Raw genomic sequence first — 23,317 nt, 5'->3', positions numbered from 1 at the left:
TTTTTTTTCAGGCATTTAGGTCATATTGACTCTGAGATAACACAAGGGATACCACAAACACATTTGTTTTCACATTGACCCAGAGATAAGACAAGGGAAACCTCAAATAATCATCATGATGTATAGAACAGGGGTTCCTTAAACAAGGGCCACATTTGATGACCTGCAAACGAGATTGGGTCTAATATGATAAGTGACATCATACCAAGAGCTACATCAATCAGAACTTCAAAATAAAAGCCTCTATATCTTTAACTAACATACAATCTATAACTGTCAGACAGGAAATACTTCTTCGGTCTTTAGGATAGCTTCACTAAATATTTAGTTTGCTAGTAGAAATATGGTAACTGGTTAAATAATGGAGACTGCAGACTGTATGGAATCTGTCAAGGGGCCGTGAATGACCCCTGGTCCGAAATTTGGACATTATTGTCATCATTTTGAGCATTTTGAATTAATTAACAAAAATATATTCGCTTGCATTATTTAAAAATATATAAAATATGAAATATATTTCTGTTGCTGTATCAGATTATTCACCACTTTTACTAGTTCAATTCCCAAAATGATTCACTTAAGGATTAGCATATACAATATATTCATAAATTGTGCTATAGTGGGTTATAGAAATATATATATATATATATATATATATATATATATATAAAATGCATGGGTATATAACTAGCATCTAAATAAATATCTAAAATAACAAGTCCAGTAGTCTGCGAACATCAATCAAACATAATTTATGACATAGAATTTATATATTTGTCAGAGTACAGACTGAACTGGGATCTTAATATTGGAATTATAATCTGTCCTAGGAGGATTCCAGATTCTACTAGTGAATTCTAATCTCTGCTTGGAGAGATTGGAATCCTACTACTGAACTGGGATCTGAATATTGGAATTATAATCTGTCCTAGGAGGATTCCAGATTTTACTAGTGAATTCTAATCTCTACTTGGAGAGATTGGAATCCTACTGCTGTATTAGGATCTGAATATTGGAATTACAATCTGTCCTAGGAGGATTCCAGATTCTACTAGTGAATTCCAATCTCTACTAGGAGAGATTGGAATCCTACTACTGTATTGGGATCTGAATATTGGAATTACAATCTGTCCTAGGAGGATTCCAGATTCTACTAGTGAATTCCAATCTCTACTAGGAGAGATTGGAATCCTACTACTGCATTGGGATCTGAATATTGGAATTCCAATACAAATGGGAATTCTACCAGGACAATCTCCAATTCTAATAGGAGAAATTCAGATTACTGAATCATGGAATTCCAATCTGAACTAGTGTACTACTATGACATACATATATATATTTATTTTATATATATATATATACTGTATATATATATATATATATATATATATATATATAAATATATATATATATATATAAATATTAAAAGTATATTTGTTGCTGTATCATCAGTGTTACAAAAGCCTCCACAACAGCCACTTTTACCGTCCTGAGAAAACAATTCAGTGTAATCCATGTGAGGCTTTTCTAGCTCTTTTGTTCAAACAACCTCATGCATTCTGGGTTTTTCTACCGCCCACTTTTTCTCACCCCCTCCCCGTGCTTGACGCAGTGCTGTTTTACATTTCACACACAGCCTTGATGAGTGGAAACAGTCCGGGGGAATACCTTCAAGCACAGCCATGTCCCCAGATAAACACCACAACAGTTAAAAACCCTCAGAAAAAAAGCAGGTATGATTGAAGTTCCCAAACTAGGGGTTGAATTCTAGAGAGTCGTGACAGCTCGAATATATAGTGTCTCTTCTCCACCAGACCCAAACATTCAAGGGGGAGATTTCCATTTCAATCGGGAGCGTCTGCCAAGCTTCTTGTTTTTCTGAGTTTCCCACAGACCTGAGTTTGGCAGACTTTTTCACACCAGCGACTCGCTCGGGTGTTTGTTATGACACAAAACTCCATAAGTGACAAGAGTAACCACCTGAAAATAGATTTCCCGTCTGTTTTCCTGCTTCGCAACAAGATGCAAATCTCCAATTTAAACCTCCCCGATTCCCAATAGATGCTTAAATAGTTGCACTTGTTATTTCTCTACGCTTGAAAGAAGGTTAATAAGATTCAGGGTGTTAGTAAGTCGCCGCATATTTTGATCTAGATTCACGGCCAGCGGAAGGAAGTCGGGCAGAATTGTTAAGATGTAATCTGGTGGGTTTTTTCTTGTCTTTTAAGTCGACTCCTGTTCCGTCAGAACAGACGAGCTGGAGGTGTAGTCGAGAGTCTGGGCTTCGCTTCAATGACTCAGCCATGAATAATGGATTTTCAGTGGACCCAGACAGTCTTAACCCGGGTTTTATCTCAGGGTCAAGGTGACCCGAAGGCCTAAATCTATTTGTGGCATCCCTTGTGTTGTCTCTGGTCCAAGGTGAACGACATCCCTGGCTTCCATAAATACATATGCAGTGGTGGAGGTCGTTCAACTTGACTCGGAGACAACACAAGGGATACCACAAACACATTTGTTTTCGGGCCTTCAGGTCACATTGACCCTGAGATAACACGAGGGTTAAGAAGTCTTTATCCTTTTGAGTATATTTAGAGAGAAATATATATTTAATTTGAATTCCTAAATCTCCAGAACATGTTGATATCATCACTCACTGAGATTTCAGTGTTCAAGTTTTATCGCTCCAAGGACTGTTTTATAGAAATTAAAGGTCTTAAATTAATCTGGATTTACTAAAAAGTTGATGAAGATAGAAGTGAATTCATGAAGAAAAGTTTCTTGTGTTGTGAAGTGGATTTGATGTTGAATTGATTTGGTTTACAGTACATGTTAAGACAGTACACGTACTTGCACAGTGCAAACATTTCGACAGGTAGTACCGTCTCAAATCAAACTCTGCTGCTTCACACTTACAGGAAATGACTCGACAGCTTCTTCTTCTACTACTTTTTAACGCTGATTGCAACCAGCTGTTGGAAAACTATCGCCGGCACCTGGCAGTGATTTTCGCCAATTAAAACAACTAACAAGTAAGTAGTAATTAGTATTTATATAGCGCTTTTCAAGACCAGGGTCACAAAGCACTTAAACATTCAAAAAATACCCAATTAAATCAATACTTAAAAGGTCAAGACAACACTCAGACAAACACAAGAGTCTCAAAAATCAAGGAATTGTTTCATTGTGTTTTATTGTGATTATTGTTGTTATGTTGTTTTGTGGTAGAATTAGTGTTTTCTCGAGACATTTACGCCGGTTATCTTCTCCGAGGACGCGTCATCAGTAGCTTCATTTTAGCGTCATCTACGTCACTAAGATGGCGGCCGTCAAGGTTAGAAAGTGTCCATCGATCCACACTCAATTTTCTGGCCAATTGAGTGCTCATTGCGCACTGCATTTTCGCACACTGCTCATTAGGATGTACTTGTGCACTCAAAATATTAAGTGTAAGTGCAGAAGTGTGCAATTCAGGACACAGCCATTGTTGCTCTTCATTAACACTTCCTGTTAAAATAGAGCCAGACTTCAACGAACAAAAATCGTTGTCAGTAATGCAACTCTTGTTGTGTGTAATATTGCGTTACTAAGTTTGTCTTAGAAATTCCTTAGATTTCCTTCAGAAACTTTCGCTCTTCTACCAGAGTCCACCAATAGTCAAACCACCTTCCAACAAAAGAGCCACGTTTCCTGCTTTGCAATGGACTGGAAATGTTGTTGAACCCATTTAAAGACGTGATTGTCTAAACCCACCCTAAACATAAATGGTCTTTAAAATCTTGTATGATATTTGATTTATAAGTCCTGTCTTTACAAGTACCATGAATATCAAACCCAAGGCTCACTGTCCAAGTGTGAGGCGAGATGTGTTGGTCGGGTTGAGGATATATAGAGGAAGGCTCTGGCGCTCACTGATAAGTTGTTTTCACGACATATGCCATGTTGCCTAGGTCACTGTTTCCTCCAGCGCGACATGATGGGAGTGACTGGCCATTTCTCCGGCGTTATGTAAGAGGACAATTGTATTAAAGTGGCCTGTTCGTCTGTAATCTCATTGCCTCCAGCTCCAGCCGATGTTCAGCTGGCAGCGTTTGAAAGAGCAAGTCCCCGAACACCGTCGTCCACTGTAAGAATTCATCGTCAAGGACTTGAAACTCCCTGAGATGCTGTTAATCCTCGTCTAGAGGAGAGGGAGATGGAAATGAAACGTTTAATTTTACTCTAATTTCTTTAACTCCTACATCATGGAAACACTTGGAGATCGGACTTGACATTTCAATGTGTTCCTAATTGTATACTTTTACTGAGAAGTTATTATATATTGTTACACATTTAAATGTGACTTGATTTTTTAGCTACAGTTTTCCTTCGAGTGTTTTCAAGAGCATAATTGTCGCTAGTTGCAAGAAAATCTAGAAAATGGAGTTCTTTGCCAAAGAGCAACTAATGTAAGACCCCAACTCTCTTGAACGAGTCCCAAAGATGCAGTAAGTCCCTCATCATGACCATGTTTTGAACTTATTACTTTATAAAGTTCATCTAAAATCAGGGCGAACGAGAGGTTACGAGAGCGGAGTCCATTATGACGTAATAATGGCTTCACTCCTCCTCCAGCCAACTGTTATCACGCCCCACTTTGTTTATACAACGAGTCCCTTGGAGATGAAGACATCCTGGATTGATGACAGTTGGTGACAAACCTTGATATTTGACCAATCACAGCAGAGTGGGCCTGGTTATGGTAAACACTATTTAATTTCCAGAAAAACAGTGGGAGGGGCTTAACACATTTTCTAATGTAAATATTTCATGGAACAGACACATATTGATGAGTACAATAGAGTCCAACATCTATTTAAGACACGTCTAAATCAACACATTAGTTGAACTTTAAGCTAAATACGTTAGAATTCACCTGCAAAATAACATTTTCAAAAATGCTTAAATATACAGGTCTCAGTTTCTTTTAGTAAAAAAGAAAGGTTTGAATAAAGATGCAGCTAAGGAAAGGATTTGAGGTGAGCTAGAACAGTATATATAGCGTTTAGTAGTGATGTGTTGATGAGGCTTCATGAAACGGTTGATGAGGTATCATGATACAGTGTAACTGTCACTTGAAAGGCCACTAGATGTCAATCTCTGATTTGTAATCTTTGACTCTGATCTACTAATTTAATGAAACCTCGTTTTGAAACTGACAGTGTCATCTATTGTATCATGATACCTCATTATATCCTGGTTATAAGAAAACAGGAAGGAAAATGGCCAAAAATACATTTTACTATCTCGTAATCAGACAATATTTTGTTGTTAAATATGTTTTTGGCTAATTCCACTGAAGGCAAGATAGGTTCATGGTCGACATGATTAAACATGATTAAAATTATTCTTTAAATGGGATTTTCCTGATGCCCCTTTTCTGGCTGAATCCATTTCCACACTCAAGACTCTATCTAAGTTGCGGAACCACGCGACGACCGTCGTTTTTCAAATCATTTGTTCTTCGACTTCTGCCGCAGCTTGATATCTTTCCCGGCTCAGTCGGCTCAATCCGCGAGATGATATTTTGACGTGTCGCAGCAGGACCGTCTTGGTCTGTCAGGATAATAAGAATGAATTTTAGCTCCGGAGTGCGTTCGCTCCAGACTGGCACTTTGTCACAGTGGCTTAGTGGCTCGCTCCAATTACCAGAACCACTGTTGGCGGCGAGATAAACAGCTGATCACTTCCTGCTGTGACGAGTTGACACGTCGGCCCGCGGTGATGTTCTGTATCCACATGATGCCGTTAATCTTTCAGACCGAGTCAACATCGATTTATGTTCAACGGTACGAATACTTGTTTGGTGAAATGGACAAACGCAGAGATGGGTAAGATAGTTGAGCCTTAAAGGACGATAATACGACATCAAAATACTCATTCTTCCTGTTTTTCAACTATACATTTAGTTTGCTTAACACTTACTCTTCTAAAAGATTTTTGCCCCTTGGGTGATTAAGTTTGAAATCCCTAATATTAAGTTTTAACCTGTTAGTAGAAACCGCAAAATACTTTGTAAGTAAGTAAGTCATTTTTATTTGTATAGTGCTTTTCCAGACCAGGGTCACAAAGCGCTTAAACAATCAAAACAATATTCAATAAAGTATATACTTTAAAGATCAAGATAAAACTGATAACACAACAGGAGTTCCAGAAAATCAAGGAAAAGCCTGAACAAATAAAAACGTCTTAAGATGTTTCTTGAAGGAGTCAGTAGATCATCAAACACAGAGAGAGAGGAAGATCGTTCCAAAGCTTAGGAGCAACAGTCTGGAAGGATTTCTCTCCTCTGGTCCTGAACCGTGTTCAGGAACCATCAGTAGATTCTGATCCACAGACCTCAGAGCCCGAGCTGGGGTGTAAGGCTGGATTAGATCACTGATGGAAGGAGGAGCCTGACCATGAATAGATCTGAAAGTAAGAACCAGAATTTAAAGTTGATCCTGAAAGAAACTGGAAGCCAGTGAAGAGTTTTAAGGATCGGAGAAATGTGAGTTCTCCTACTTGAGCGGGTCAGAATTCTCGCTGCAGAGTTCTGAATCATCTGCAGGCGAGACAGATCCTTCTTGTTAAGACATGAAAATAAACTGTTGTGGTTTGACTCTAAATTATAATTATATTATATTATATTTTAATGATTCAGTTTATGACAGTCTTATTTTATTTTGAAACTTATTTGGCTTACCTTCCTGAGTTCCAACGGTGCCCGTTGCTCTGAAAGTAGCTGCAGCTCACATGTAATTACCACCTTGGCAGCAGAGCAACAGGCGCCAGATTATAATGGTCACTCCCTGATATGTACTGTACTTTCTCCTCTTCGATTACGGTTCTTTTTTGTTTTTTTTGGTGTGTTTGTCCTCCTCGTGCCTGAGCCTACTTTTTGTCATTTTATCCACCGTGTTTGTTTGTTTGGTCTGCACTTGGTTCCGGTTCTAGTCAAAACCTCATAATGGCATTCCTAGCACAAACTGATTTCATGTCGCCTGTGATCCTGTTCGCCATGATCTGTCGTTCAAAAGAGGTGTTTTCATGTCTGATGTTCCAGCTGTGGAAACTCACGCTCATTTCAACACCTGAATTCTTAATGGATTTAATTACGCCGTAAATCCAGATTCATCAGCGGGAAAAAAAAAAAAAAAAGTACTTCACGGCTCAGCAGAGAATCACAGAGTGGATAACGATTGCATTTCAACAGAACCTCGGGAGACGAGTGCTGCGATGATCCATCATCTGGTCCACGGAAAAGGTCACGTGACCTTCACGCTGCGGAGCAGCTGTTGGATCGACTCACCACTGATGATGTCATCACTCCGTATACATTCAGTGGTTTATTGCGAGGGTTATATGTTGTTCAAAAGTAGTGACAAAATGTTTAATTAACAACTCACCACCTTCTGAGAATGGTTCATGACAGGCTCCCATAGTACTTTGCCGCCCAGCCAACCAATCACAGCTTTTTATAACTTTTAACATGGACGTAGAAGTTAAATACAGTATTATAGCAACCAGACGCCACTAAGTAGAGCAGGGTAGTAGAGAGGCATCATGGCAGTTCACTGTTTTAATGGCACCATAAGTTAAATATTTCTGGTGCCTCCCACTACGTTTTGTTTATGTTGAAGTTGCTGTTTGAATAAAACAGGTTGAAAAATGAAAAGAGATCAATAAAATACAATCAATTAATGTAAATAAGTTAAATACAATACATAATTAATTAATACAAAATAAATTAAACTGCTACAATATACTAAAATGTGTGGTTCTGTGTGCAAAAAAATGTGAACCTTGAGCAAAGACAATTGTGTCTATATTTTAATATTTAGGCAGAATTGAATGTTTCCCACATTATAGTACATACACTTAAAGGCGAGGACGATGTTCTTTGATTCAAATAATTTAACTGTAGTTCAGAATGTTTTCTTGAAAGAACAAAAATAAAAGCAGATATTCTACGTTGAATAAAAATATGAATAGCATCGATGTACCATTTTTATCAAAAAGTCTATCTTCTGTATCTTTTCTTTCTTTTTTCTCTCATACCACCCACAAATAATCTATTTTTCTTAATAATCTTTTTGTGCAGAAAACGGCAAAGCTCAATAACATATTAGTTACAATCACACAACCGGCAACAATAAATCTGATACACAGCGTTCATACATTCATTGTTGCGTGTATTTGGTGAAGCGACGGCTTCAGTTCGAGGGATTGAGAAGCAAAACTGGGTTCAACCTTCTGACCCGTCGAACAGGATTCGACCAGTGCGACCTCCAGTGAATGCTGTTCCAGTTAAACATGGAGTCAGTAATTAGTCCATAATTTATCTCGTCGAGGGGAAGAGGCGGACGGTGGGTTTGAGTCACACTGCACCACTGATGAGGAACTGGTTTGAACTGGTTACTAGAGGTCACACTCGGGCATTATTTTTACTTTCAAAATTATTATTTTTTTGATTCTTAAACATAGAGTTTGATCATCTAATTCCAATGATGGTCGTAAACACACCACAGGATCTGTAGCCTTTTAAATTAAATATAAAAACATTGGTATTATATGTATAATATATAGAGCCAATAATTCAAATTGGATATATGGCTTTTTAATAGACTGACTTTTATAACATTTTTTAAATTCTTTACTCCAGACTGACCTACTTGAGTACTGTGGCACTGTGGCTGTGGTCTTTCAAACCTGTAAAAAATACCATTTATTTGAAAAAATCTGAAACATTTTCGTCACTTTGGATTCCGTCATGGTGAATAAAAGAGCCAGTGCTTCTACAATGTCACGTGATAGTCTGTCTGTCACGTGATTGGCTGAAAGCTCAATAAATCAGCTCGGTATTCTGTTGGTATTGTCTGGTGACACTATTATACCAACATTTTTATATAAGGCTACAAATAATAAAAATACTGAATTTGTTAAATCTATTTTTGAAATATTGGACTTAGATTATCAACCTCTGTGTGTAAAAAGAACAAAATGTATATCTATGTTGAAAATTTGGAAAGTTTTTCATTCAATTTCAAATAAATGCATCCTTTTAATACATGATTTATTGAATCAAATTATTCATTAAACACAAATTCAACATTTCAATATAAAAATATGGAATTAAATTACTTAAAAGTACATGAATGTCTTAAAAAAAAAAAAAAATCATTAAAAAGGTTTCAATGTTAAATTCAACCACTCATTATTATGATGGCACTGAACTACAGTCATCAAATTAGTCAGTATAAAGAATTCAATTGATGGATTAATTGATACATTTTTGTCTTCTGTAAAAAAAAAAAATCTTTTTAATGGATTTATCAAAATAGTTCTATGGTGATGTGTCAATCAAAGTCACCTGCTTATCTTGATCCTCATATCATGTGGACCTAAAAACATCTTTGTGTATGTGTGTAGTCACAGTTGTGATTCACCAGCCATGGTGCAGAGGACTAGATGATGATGGTGATATTTTAACATATTGAGGAACATGAAGCTGCATCAGGCGTTTCTATCTATGACTCAAACGAGGCGCCGTGCTGCCGGCAGCAGTATGTCAACAGCCTGATTCCTCGCCCCTTGACTCTCTGCTCGCTTTGTTCTTCAGCTTGTTTAGTCCTTTTTTTCTGTTGTTTTTTTTCTGGCTTATTTTTAGCCCTCTATCTTCCTACACAGCAGCTGGGGGAGCGTGGCAAACCCCTGACATGCTGGGACGACAGGTTGACGCTAACCTCGTCTGCCCCGGAGGCTCATGACACTTCTACATCTAAAGATGTTTACTGTGATGTGGAGCTTGGGATCATAATAATCTGTCATGTGGAGTAAATCAAGATAATTCAGTTTGAACGGAAACAACATCCTTCGTGAGATTCACTCACCGGATCTATAAATTCAGACGACATTATAGGTCGAGATCGTTGTAAATCGACTTGTGTTTTTCACTCTTGCTCAAAGGATTCTGGACTCGAATGATTTGAACCGAGGTGTCGTCGTTTTTGTGTTACATCTCGCCAAGAATATTTACGACAACCTTGGCCTGAGTGTCCAGGAAAGAAAATCTATTATGAGCACTTTACTATAGATTCTACAATAACTCGGTCCCTTTGATGAGCTCTCAGAAACTAACTAAAAGAAGAAGTGTTAAAAATATATGTGAAAATGATTCCACGTTAACTGGAATGTAAGTAAGAAAGTAATTTGTATTTGTAAAGTGCCTTTCCCACCATGAATAGCTCTATAAATTAAAATCAGAATTTAAAAAATGAATCCTGAAAGAAAGTGGCAGAGTTTTAAGGATCGGGGAAATGTGAGTCCTCCTATTAAAGCAGGGCAGAATTCTCGCTGTGGACCCACAAAAGACAAGCTTAGCTATTTTATTTTATCATTTTTTTAAATGATTAAAATGTATGAACTTATGAACTGATATATGAGTTATATCGATGATTTAACATTTCTCTAAACTTCCACATTCAAATGTTATGATATTTTGAGGCAGGTGTCTTCAAGAGGAAGTGGCATAGTCCCATGGTGGGAAAGGCACTTTACAAATACAAATTACTTTCTTACTTACATTCCAGTTAACGTGGAATCATTTTCACATATATTTTTAACACTTGAGTTTCTGAGAGCTCATCAAAGGGACCGAGAATCTATAGTAAAGAAGAAATTGATATTAACTTATTGATAATTATTGATTTATTGCATCATAAAACTGTAATCTTTGATAATAAAATAGATGGATGGATCGTGAATGAATAAAAACGATCTATATCTGTCTATAAATAGATGAATAAGATGACCAATAATAATATATTAATTACAATTGTGCATTTAAACCGTACAGAATATAACCCTGATAATGAAGGACCGATCGAACTAATGATCTTAATTTGAAGGATGGAAGTTTATTACCTAATTCTGAATAACTCACAGGGAATGTACTGTAACAACAGCTACAGTGACTTGATCACGCACTCTTGTGTTACGTGAGATAGTTCGAGACGACATGACCCGCCTTATGCTGCCACTGATTGGTTAATAGTGTGTGGTGTCTTCTGTGATTGGCTAGATTCATGAGACTCAGGATATAGATTCAGGAGACTTGGCATCTCTGTGTATTGGCTACAAAGGCACTGTTTCTTTAAGAGGCATCACAGATAGATTGAGAAACTGTTAAAATCAAGTATTAACTGTAATGTCGAGTTAATGCTATACATGCTAGCTTAGCGAGTCTCCAACAGTGCTAGCTGCAGTCATTCATGGGTATAATAGCTAACTTGAGTGTTACGCACCAAAGGTTCTAATAAAGCTGGAGAATAAGTGTTTTTCAGTTTCAACTCAGCTCCGGTAGATTTCTCTCTCTGCGGTGGAGCATCTAAGTGAACACATTTCTGAGCGTCCGTAATTGCGCTCGGGCTGCTGCGGCCTAAAGGTCAGCGACAAAGTGGCAGGAGACATTTCTGCCAGGAGGATTAATGGTGTTTCCCTATTAGAATGTAATTAAAGGTAATACACCAGAGAGACAACATCAATGTACGAGCGCCGCTGAGGTCTAATGAGAACTCCAGATATCATCTCACACAGACACGGCGGCGGCGCTTGTCCAAGGAGTGGTCCGTCCACACGTGCTCTGTGATGGTCTCGCAGCCTTTCCAGGGTGTCCCCCAACTCTCTTATAGAAGGGGTGGACATCCTTATATCCTTGTGCTTTGACTGCTGGATAATATGAAAGTATTCTTTGTTGGTTTGAGTTGTTTGTTTTTTAGTTTCACATGATCTATTTACTTGATTCATTCAAAACAACTCGTGTTCATTATTATTATTTAAAAACAACCTTAGCGCAGCATACCTCCACCAAGGATACAGTTAAAAAGAAAATCTGTTTTCAGTCCAGAACTTGTGTGTCTGGTGTGAAAACGTAGCATAAACCCTGAGACAACCCAGGAGTTAGTTTTCGAAGTTCCAAAGATTTTAGATTAGATTAGATTTACTTTATTTCTTCACTTTTGAGATGTCCTTCTGAAAATTAGATTTCCAGTTCACAGCAGACGATAAATGGTATGGAATTTTCAGAAAAGCAAGAACATGAACAAAGTGCAAATGAAAATAATAAAGTTCAAAGAGACAACAAAGTGCTACTATAAAGAGCGTAGATCAACCTACATGTCAACAAATGAACAACAACAAAACATTTTATTAACCAACTCATTTTAAGTTAATTTAATTAAGTTATTTGATGCGATTTGAAGTTTGCAACCATGTGTCTACTCTTAACACTGAGCGCTCAACGCTGAGCGATATTTAAACGCAGTTTCCTGTCCGTGTAGCATGCTAGCATTTTAGCTTCTGCTACAGACCTAAAAATCAAACCCCTAAAATATAGATTTGTTTAATTTTTTTTCTGAACAATTTCTGATATCAGGACGTCATTACAACAAAGGGAATTAAAGACGTGGAGGTATTTAGATGTTTTTTAACTGTCTTTTTGGACGATGTGGAAGAAAGAACATTATTGATGTTTAATAATCCAAACCTTTAGTCGACATAAGGGCGAGATTAAAATGAATGACATTTTTTGGGGAACCATCAATTTAAGTTTAAACATTTTCCTTTTTATATTCGTTTGAAGGCCTCATGAAACAGCTGATGACGTATCATGATACAGTGTCTTCATTTTAAAACACCACTAGATGTCACTCTCTGTTTGAAAATGATGCCAGGTTTGATTGAATTAGTAGATCAGAGTCAAAGATTATAAATCAGAGAGTGACATCTAGTGGTCTTAAAAAATGAAAACACTGTATCATGATACCTCATCAACTGTTTCATCAACACATTACCATTAAAGGCCTTATTAAAAAAAACACATCAGAAATTGTGTAAAAAACAAAAGGATATATTTGTGTATAAACATCTGATAACACTTGAGATTAAGAAATACATATTAACCATTAGTAAACGAATTCCTCGGATTTTTGTACTGGACTACCAAGTGGCCACTTGCAGCAGACAGACTATCTGGAAGTATAAGCTTGTCTGAGTAGCTCTGGTCACATTCTCTCTCCTCTGCGCCACAGTTTCACTTCCAGTCAAGGGTCAGTACTCATGCTTGACCTCAGTGTGACCCGTGAGTCACTGTCTTGATGAGCTGAACCTTCGCTCGCACACACATATTGGATCCACTTGAGTGTACAGTCACCATTATAGCCCAGAAGACGTTACAAAAACAGATTCTCAGTATGTGGACCGATTAAAAATTACAAAAAAAAAACATTTGTAACCAGTAGGGGTGTCAGAAAATATTGATATGGCGATATATTTCACAATGTTCTTTTCCACGATAATATATCGATATTCCAATGCACTGTATCAATTTTCTTTTTAACTTTTAAACCTATTTTATGTGTTGCCATAGTTATTTTATGGTTTATAGTTCAACTAAGTGTGTGTAAAATAAAATAATTATACATTATCATAGATCTTCCTGTCATTCTTCGCAGCTAATGGAACGTTAAATCCTGTAAGATCCCGTTGATAACTGAGGACGAGAGGATACGGTCGACTCCAGCAGCTTTTAAAGCTGATGTTTGGACATAATTTAGTTTTAAAACAAAGCAGTTACTTCTTTGTCAAGAGTCATGTGGTCTGTAAATACCACAACACCAGAGTCAAGTACTTGACAATACTACAAATATATCCTTCCTACAGTGTCGCAATATATTGTATCGTTGACCCTGTATCGTGACACATATAGGATCACCAGATTTTTGCCAATACACAAAACTAGCAACCAGAGTGAAAAGAAACAGTGATTTCAATACTTGATTTTGTTCTTTTGTTAATATTCCTCTATGAAAACCCGACATCATACATTTTGACAGAATAAAACCGACATGCACACCGTCTCAGACGCTCACGGAAGATAATAGTAACGCGAAAATAACACATCCAAACACGTTCAAAAAGAAAAATACATTCATTAATAATTTTCTTCCACTTTTTCCCTAGAAACATAGTGACAGGTTAATAAGGCTTCATGTAACAGTTGATGAGGCTTCATGATACAGTGTCTTCATTTTGAAAGACCACTAGATGACACTCTCTGTTTGAAAATGATGCCAGGTTACATTGAATTAGTAGATCAGAGTCAAAGATTTTAAAGGAGAAAGTGACATCTAGTGGTCTTTCAAAATGAAGACACTGTATCATGATACCTCAAGAAGCCTCATCAACACATCACTACTATCTCAGTTCTTCAGGGGAGATGCCTGAAGACAGGAATTAAACCTATGACCCAATCTTTTAAAAACAATGTTTTTGAAGTTTGATAATCAGTCAAAACGCAATCCAAGGTTAGACAATTGAAAATGTGTCATTTCGCTAACCTACACAAAGTGACTTATGTTAGAGTGATGTAGGTTCAATTTTTTTTTTTTACATGCTCTGTTTTCCATCCCCCCCTTCATTCCCACTAACCGGCCAACCCAGAGCGTAACTCGGCGCCGCGGCAGTTATGTAAGAGTGAATTTGCGATGCTGCTCTTTAGCCCGAGGTCCTCTAACTGTCAGCCGCCGCAGCATCACTCCAGCCATGTTGAGCGCCAGAGTGTGTCGAGCACGAAAAGGGCACAAGCGTTCTAAAGCAGGGAGGGAGGATGGGGGAGGTTTAATGGGGTGAGGTCCGGCGAGAGCGGCTGGTTAACTGGTTTTTACGTAACTGAACGAAAACAAGGAAGGGAAAAGGGAAGAGGAAGTGGAGCAGAATCATGAAACACCTGAGCTCGGATTATTGCGTTACCTCCGATGTGCATTATGTCATTATGTTGTATGAATCATCAATACTGTTTATCAACAACCATTTGATTTGACGGGAACATGATGTCGGAAATGATCTATAATTGAAGAGAACGGTGGATTGATCTGTTAATCTCTCCATCCTGCACAGGTCAATGAGTTGTATCGGAGAAAACTGGCTTTAAAAAGAGCAAAGATTTTCCTCTGTTTGTCCACATTTGTCAGGTGTGTCAACACTGAAGGCTCAAGGGCATAATCATATATATTGCTATATTTTGTGTGTTTTCATACAAATATTTAGTCAAATCTTCTCCGGAGAAATCTGCTTAACGGCTTTATTTATCTTGAACTAAAAGACCAGACGTGATATTACAACAAGATGAAAGTGGAGAAGCAAAATAATGTGTCCAAATGGATTAAAGCTCAACAATTTTCAAATGTGTTTTGTAAATATACCTTCAGGCTTTTTCTAATTTTATCCAAGAAGACACATATGTCATAGCTGTTTTCTTTATTTTATTTCATGTTTTCTTTTAAACTGAAATGTAAAAGTGAAGGAAATTTAAAATTAATTTCTATACTTCTTAGCTTAGCTTATCTGTTAGTAGTGCTGGCTGGATGAGTGATGGATGGATGATGGATTGATTGATGATGGATTTATGGTTGAGTGATGGATGAGTGATGGATGGATGATGGATGGATGATGGATGGATTGATGATGGATTCATGGATGAGTGATGGATGATGGATGGATGGATGATGGATTTATGGATGAGTGTAGGATGGATGATGGATGATGGATGATGGAGAATGGAGAATGATGGAAGATGATGGATGATGGATTGATGGATGGATTGTTAGATGTTGATGGATGTTGGAGAATGGATGATGGATGATGGATGATGGATTGATGGAGAATGGAGTATGGATGATGGATGATGGATGTTGGATGATGGATGATGGAGAACGGATGATGGTAAATGGATGATGGATTGATGGATGATGGAGAATGGATGGATTGTTAGATGTTGATGGATGTTGGGTGATTGATGGATGGATGGACTGATGGTTGGATGGATGAAGAATGGATGATTGATTTCTATACTTCTTAGCTTAGCTTATTTGATAGTAGTGCTGGCTGGATGATTGATGGATGAGTGATGGATGGATGATGAATGATGGAGAATGTATGATGGACGATGGATGATGGATTTGTAATTATATATTGAAACTGGTCTTGTTGGATTTGTGTTGCATGTCATTAAAGACTTAAACAGACATTAAGTAAGACATTCAAGAAAATAAATAAAAATAAAAATCCAGGCCCTTTGTGAGAACAAGTGTGTCATCATAGCTTGTGTCACAATCGTTGACTTCATGAATCTTCGTGAATCTTCTCTTTCCACTCATAACTTCTGGTGTCACTCAAACTTGATAAAAGCATAGAAACTTTTGTTTGCAGCATAAATCACAGCATGAAGCACGTTTCTCTGCAGCAGTTACAGCGTCGCAGTCGTCTTCAAGAGTCTCAAAAAGTTCTGTGGTTTCGTGCAAACTTTGCAAACGCTGCCACCCCAGGACGGCGACTTACTTTACGTCAACAAACCCGAAACAATCTCCTTTCATTAAGTTCAAGCACGGCTGCGGCACAGAACACACAGTTCTGCTCATGTGGGAAGAAAAAGCTCCGAAAAGACATGTAAATGAAGCAGCTCTGAGTCCACGTCTGGGCCTCAGATTGCTTTTTTTTTATCGCCTCCGAGATGAGCCTCGTTCTGCCGACTGAGCGACGATGATGAATATTAGCATGAGCGGCACTGAATCCCTCGCTGCTGGAGAGATGACTCTTTTTAAAAGAAATCATTTCATTATTAAGCTCTTAGCAGGCAAATCTTGACTAACATGATTATCTCTTATCATCTTATGATTTTTTTTAAAGTGGTGCGTTAATGGATGATCTTCATGATGAAGCAGGAGCCGACACTGTGTCGTAATAGCTGCTAACATTAGCATGCTGATGAAGTCGTTAAATAGTAGAAAATATGTCTTTTTTTTAAATAGGTTCATATATTGATGTTTACATGAGTTGATTTTTCATTCCGCTCTTTTTTAAACAACTCTGAATGGGTTTTATTCGTCTTAAATGTCACAGCTAACATAGTGATGCTAAGCTAACAAGCTAAACTACCGCCAAATACACTTCAGGATCATCTAAGTTTTAGTTTTAGTATCGCTCTCTTATAAAACTTTTTTAAACAGCATAAATCCAGTGTAGTTCACTCAGGTTATATAATACAAAATATAACATTTTAGTTATTGTTAATACTCGGTACTTTTTTAGTGTTTGCACTTTACTACTGCTTATTGTTGTATTCCTGTTTGGGTTTTTTTGTGCTAATGCTATATATTGACATTTTTACAATAGTTTTTAATGTTTTTTATTGTAATTATTTATTGTTGTTATTATTACTTTGTTATTATATTATTAACGTTGTTGTTGCACTGTCTGTTTAATCTCAAATGGATTTAATGAAAAAAATGTATTTTATAAACTCCAAGACGGCTTTTATACTGCACTTGTAAGGTCTTGAAAGTTATACCATGTATTAATATTCTATACATCTATTTAACATTTGACCTACTCATACAGTTTATATACTTTCAAAAGACGTTACTTTTAACATAGCATTATGGATCAATACGACTAATATATGAACATTGCGTAAGTTTTCTATAAACATTTATTTTAAAGCAAACTTAACATTGAAAATTAGGTGACATCGCTCTCAGCAACTCTCTCAGTAACAGTGACCTGACTTGCCCCCATGATGCTTTGCCGCCCAGTCAACCGAACACAGCTGTCGATCACATAGCAACATAGACCTGGAATTTAATTCAGTTTTATTTATTTAAATGGAACTTATTATTGCATTAACAATCGAGTCTTGACGTCTCATTAAGTAATTCATCTTCAACACAACTTGATTTGAATAATAAATTCACAAGAAACATTAAATAAATTAATAACAATAAATTGAGGGTAATTTATCATGATTATGGTTTAATGAGATGACAGTTGAAAGCAATAAAGATGTATTGAATTCAATTATTTAAATGATCAAGAGCTGCAGGGTTTATAGCCACACACTTGTAACATGAACAACGTAAGTATGTTTCTCACGATCAGTGGAAGAACATAAAGAAAAGACTGTTGCTAATATTTCACGGTCGTATTAGTGTGTCACGGGATTTAACAATCCAGCAGGTGTGGAGTCACAGTGTGACGTTAAAAGCTGCTTCTGCTCCTGCTGCTTTCCATAATGAAGACGCTCGTTCAAGTGTTCTGCGAAGAAAAGTCTGAGGCGACATGATAGGTTTTTTCTTCGATCTGGGAGCTTATCACGAGGAGAGTCTCTAGGCTGCGAGGAGGAGACGATTCCTCGGCTATCGTGTCCTGTACGTTAGATTGTACTGTGATGAGCTTTGACATTTGTGTTCTCCGTACATACTAAGTGCACAAACAATGAATCATTAATGGAGCTGCCGGTGATAAATGAGTGTCTCACTGTTACAGTGTCAGGTCGTCCTGTCGCGCTGATGCTTTACAAACAATCAGAATATAGCTTTTTTAAATCCTTAATATAGCAAATATAGTGCCATTTACTTAGTATTTTTTAAACATGTAGGACTATAGAGGTATATTAGTGCCTTAAGAATATTGAATGTTTGAATTTGACATTTGAAATGCGTTTTATGTATGTTTTAAATAATTTTAGTAAATTATTCTTTATCTAAAATGTTGGTATCTTAGTGCCAACAGTTTTGTATTTGAATTTAAAAGAAAAATATATTGATTTTAAATTGAATTTTGAAATTACATTTTTATTTATTGGAATGAGATCTCTAGGTCATTATTGAAGTTGAAATAATTAATTATTTAAAATACACATTTAAATATACAAATTATTTAATTCAATTATTTGAAAATAAATAATTAAATGCTTTAAAAAAAACGTTTAACTAATACGGTTTTAACATTTGAAAACAGGATGTTTTGTGTGTGTGTTGGGTCGATACAAATAAATTGAAGTCAAATATTATAAAATCAAATGATACAAACTGAACTAAAGTGAGCTAAAGTGAAATATGCTAATGTGACAACATTTTTTAAATAAAAACACAAAATATATGAACCATTAAGAGCAGCTAGCATTAGTTCGGAATTTGTGCCAAGAACTGAATCGGATTTGGTCTCATGATCAACCCCTGTGTAATCTTGGGGCCTGAAAACAAATGTGTTTGTGTTATCCCTTGTATTGTCTCTGGGTTAAGGTGAACGACCCTCCACCACTGCATATGTATTTATGGAAGACAGGGAGGTTGTTGACCTTGACCCAGAGACAACACTAGGGTTATGAAGGTTCACATTAGTCAGATCTGGTGGTAATCAGGAAATATCGATACACTGATACATCTCGATTTTACTACTTCTATACAGTATAAATATTCAACAGCACTGTATCCGTTAAAAACATGTTAGCTTTATTGGCTTTCTAAATCTGATTTTATTTTTATCATAGTTTATTATGGTTAGCATTTCAATAAAGTATGTGTAAAATACAATTATTAAAAAATAATAATAATAATTAACATGGCTTTGTTCATTTTGTGCTGCAATTAAACTTGCGGCCACTAGATGGCCGCAGTCATTACGTACTGGCAGCTAAAGGAACGATGACTATGAGAGCCCTGTGACTGAGGACGAGAGGATACAGTCGACTCCGGCAACTTTTAAAGCTGATGTTTGTCAAGTACTCGGGCAATACTACAAATATATACTTGTTCCTACAGTATCGCAATATAGCGTATCGACACCCCCGTATCACGATACATATGGTATCTCCAGATTCTAACCAACACACGTCTCTAAGTCAAGGAAGTGGTGCTGTGGCTGTAGGACTTGGTTGAAAAGGCAGCCATTAAAGAAGAGTTTCTAAAAGACTGGATTCCTAAAAGCAACACCATGTTTCTATGGTAACCAAGTCAGGCGACACCAGACCATTTTATAGTTAAAGTACTCAAAGAAACAGTGTCTAAGGAAAAGTAGGATGAGTATTATTGACCAGCTATAAATGAATATCACAAGTGGAACTCCAGATTTTAAAAGTTTTTTTGGTTTCATGTGGATATTCTGAGGATAAAAAAGCCGAATCTTACCAAGTCTTTGGACGTTCCGAGTCTCTTGAGTCCGTCCAGGGGCAGCAGGTCAGCCGAGTCCTTGTGCGAGAACTGGGTCGCCTGCTTCAGACGCCGCTGCTGGTGAAGAATGGCTTTGTCCCGCATGGCTATCTCACCTTTCTTGGTCTCGCTCATGGTCTCCTCAGGTAGGAACACTTCGAAAGAGTGAGAGAGAGAGAGAGAGAGAGAGAGAGAGGGAGAGAGAGAGAGAGACGGGAACCTCACTGAACGAGTGGAACCACAAAACTATAGTCTGGTCCAGATGATGTAATCCTCCAGCAGGTTCTTCTTTAGAGTCCTGCTCCAGATGATGCTCCTTTGGTGTTCATCTTGTCTTCAGATGCTTGTTTGAGGAAGGAATCCACTGAGTGTGTGTGAGTGTTTCTCCTCCCCTCAGCACCATCTGTCCTCCCTCTTGCTCTCTCTCTCCCTCTCTCTCTCTCTCTCTCTCTCTCTCTCTCGGTCCTCCCTCTCTCTCTCTCTGTCCTCCCTCTCTCTCCCCCTCTCTCCACCTCTCTCTCTCTGTCCTCTCTCTCTCTCTGTCCTCCCTCTCTCTCCACCTCTTTCTCTCTCTTTCTGTCCTCCCTCTCTCTCTCTCTCCCTCCCTCCACCTCTCTCTCTCCCCATCTCTCCACCTCTCTCGCTCTGTCCTCTCTCTCTCTCTCTCTCTCTCTGTCCTACCTCTCTCTCTCTCTTTCTGTCCTCCCTCTCTCTCTCTCTCTCCCCCTCTCTCCACCTCTATCTCTCTCTGTCCTCTCTCTCTCTCTGTCTCTCTCTGTCCTCCCTCTCTCTCCATCTCTCTCTCTCTCTCTCCCACTCTCTCTCTTCACCTCTCTCGCTCTGTCCTCTCTCTCTCTCTCTCTCTCTGTCCTACCTCTCTCTCTCTCTTTCTGTCCTCCCTCTCTCTCTCTCCCCCCCTCTCTCCACCTCTCTCTCTCTCTGTCCTCTCTCTCTCTCTCTGTCCTCTCTCTCTCTCTCTCTGTCCTCCCTCTCTCTCCATCTCTCTCTCTCTCTCCCACTCTCTCTCTTTCTCTCCTCTATCTCCCTCTCTCTCTCCCTCTCCCTCTGCCTCTCCCTCTCTCTCTCTCTCAGAAGTCTACCTCTCTCTCACCCCCCCTCTCTCTCTCTCTCTCTCTCTCTCAGAAGTATACCTCCTCCCTCAGTCACTCCCGCTTCCCACATTTATTTTAGTTTCCCTGCAACAGCTTCTGAACCCTCTGAGGAACCGTGAGCGGATCGATGACCTCACGCCCGGGGGATCAATAATGGCAGCGATTGATTTCCTCCCAGGGAGTAAATGAACTCACCTCTGAGAAAAACTATACCAGATTCACACGCCTCGCGTGAATTCAATTCACTTCAATGTGAATTAATGTTGATGGAGCGACTTAGTCGCAGTCACGTGATTAATAATAAAAAACGAGTCCTTGTGAAGGTGAAACTGAAAAAACGCGTTTTTAATCGTTTGGTTTGTGTTTGCTGCCACCTGCTGGTTGTCTGTTGAACATCACACTGATGATATCTAACCTGCCGCTTTATCTGAATTTAACAGTAAGATTAAAAAAAAGAGAGTATCGTTACATACCTCATATTCTCAATATCAAGAAATTAAGTAGCGAATTCAAATACTACTGTATATTGAAATTATAAAATAGATTGAAAGTTAAGAAAGAGAGCCAGTTATTCATGTTATTGATGATCAGGTCTGTAATAAGTATAGTATCTATGTCTTGGTTTTTTAACTTTAATTAAATAAAGAAAAGATAGTTATTATCAATAATAATAACTACCTGCATGTCATTTGTCTGACACGTTTCCGAGATACCTCGATTAGTTTTAAAAGTTTATTTTTGTAATTTTTCCGTTATTCAGTGTATTTTTTATTTTATTTTTGTCATTTTGCTTCATTTTACTTTTGCTAAAAACTTCACATTTTTAAAAATGTCACTAAATGTCGCTCTCAGTTTTAAAGTGATGTCAGGTTTCATTTAATTTGTGAATAAAAGCCACTGATTATAAACCAATCAAGCTAAATATGCTAAAGTTAATATGTCAATGTATTTTTATATGAACTATAAGAAACATCTCATATAAAAAGCATATTTTTCCACCTTTTAAATTCTCTCCAATCTTGTTGAGGGACATTAAATACTTACAAAAATGAAGAAAAAAATCCTGAAACTAAAACCTTTAGTCATATTTAGAGACTAATTCTTCTTGGGGGAGGTATGCTTAATCTTGGTGCTTTTCCCCTTTAAATAAACTAGACCAATCATTGGTTCAAAGAGAGACACACACTTAATTCACTTTATTATTTTTCAAACACACCGGAAAAAAAGAAAAAAATATTCTCACAATCAACTCCAAATGTGACTTAAAAATATAAATGTTAAACATGTGAAAAAATAGTTATTCATTTTAATTTAAAACAGGTAGATTTGAAAGTACGTCAAGGCACTTGGTCGTATCAGTGGAAACATGTCTAGAGTGTCAGGTCAAGGATGAAGTTTAAGAATTGATGAAGTCTCTCGTCGTATAATAGAGCCGCTGATCGACCAATTAAAACGTCCCGGGTTCAGATGTCAGACAATAGTGTCAAAGGTCGAATTATCTCTGAGTTTAACAGAGAATCTCTTGTGACAAATTGACCTGTTGGAAAGATGGAAGAACAGAGCTGTGTTTTAAGATTTACTGTGTTATTTTTAAATGTAATTCACTTCATAAAGTCTTGTTACATAAAGGTAATTACGCGATTATTGGATGTCACTGATTCATGAGGTCACTCTTTTAAAACGAGAGCCTGTGGAGGATAATTCCTCAAATCTCAGACTCACGGTCTCCACAACAAACGTCCGTGAAGCTTCCAAAACACCAGAATGATCCTTTAATCTTGATGCCGTCAGCGACAGGTTCTGTGTCAGGAACCCAGAGCCACCATTAGAAGTCCAGTGTTGGGGACGGTCAGTGTTTCGTAAGAGCCGGGGCCACGTTTAGTGTTTAACACTCGTAATAAAGTGCATAGATTATATCTTTCTGCTGCATATTTCTCAAAATACATTCACACATGTATATACATATATATCAGTGCCATCAGAATATTGAAAGATTTAACATTTGAAATGTTGAAACTTTTTTTTTTATTTGGAATGTAGTTGTTTTCAAGCATTTTTTTTTAATTTTTTTTTTTATTAAGAATATCTTTAAATAGTTAAATAGGGTTTATTTCATTTTAATTGTATAATTTAAATCAA

The 23,317-nt window shown here is 37.4% G+C and overlaps 1 protein-coding gene across 1 annotated transcript in view; it reads right to left on the bottom strand.

The window, feature by feature from the left end:
- Window positions 1–20,498, bottom strand: part of nrip2 (nuclear receptor interacting protein 2) — a 29,511-nt gene extending 9,013 nt beyond the window's left edge. Inside the window, exon 1 of the mRNA XM_087786564.1 lies at window positions 20,046–20,498. Coding sequence (XP_087642690.1) covers window positions 20,046–20,201 — 156 coding nt within the window. The 5' untranslated portion in view covers window positions 20,202–20,498. The remainder of the gene's footprint in view (window positions 1–20,045) is intronic.
- Window positions 20,499–23,317: the final 2,819 nt, after the last annotated feature.

Source organism: Callionymus lyra, chromosome 3, assembly GCF_982586985.1.
Source record: "Callionymus lyra chromosome 3, fCalLyr1.hap1.1, whole genome shotgun sequence".
NCBI classification, from domain to species: Eukaryota; Metazoa; Chordata; class Actinopteri; order Syngnathiformes; family Callionymidae; genus Callionymus; species Callionymus lyra.
Note: the sequence above shows the minus strand (reverse complement) of the source record. Positions and strands in the feature narration are given on the sequence as shown.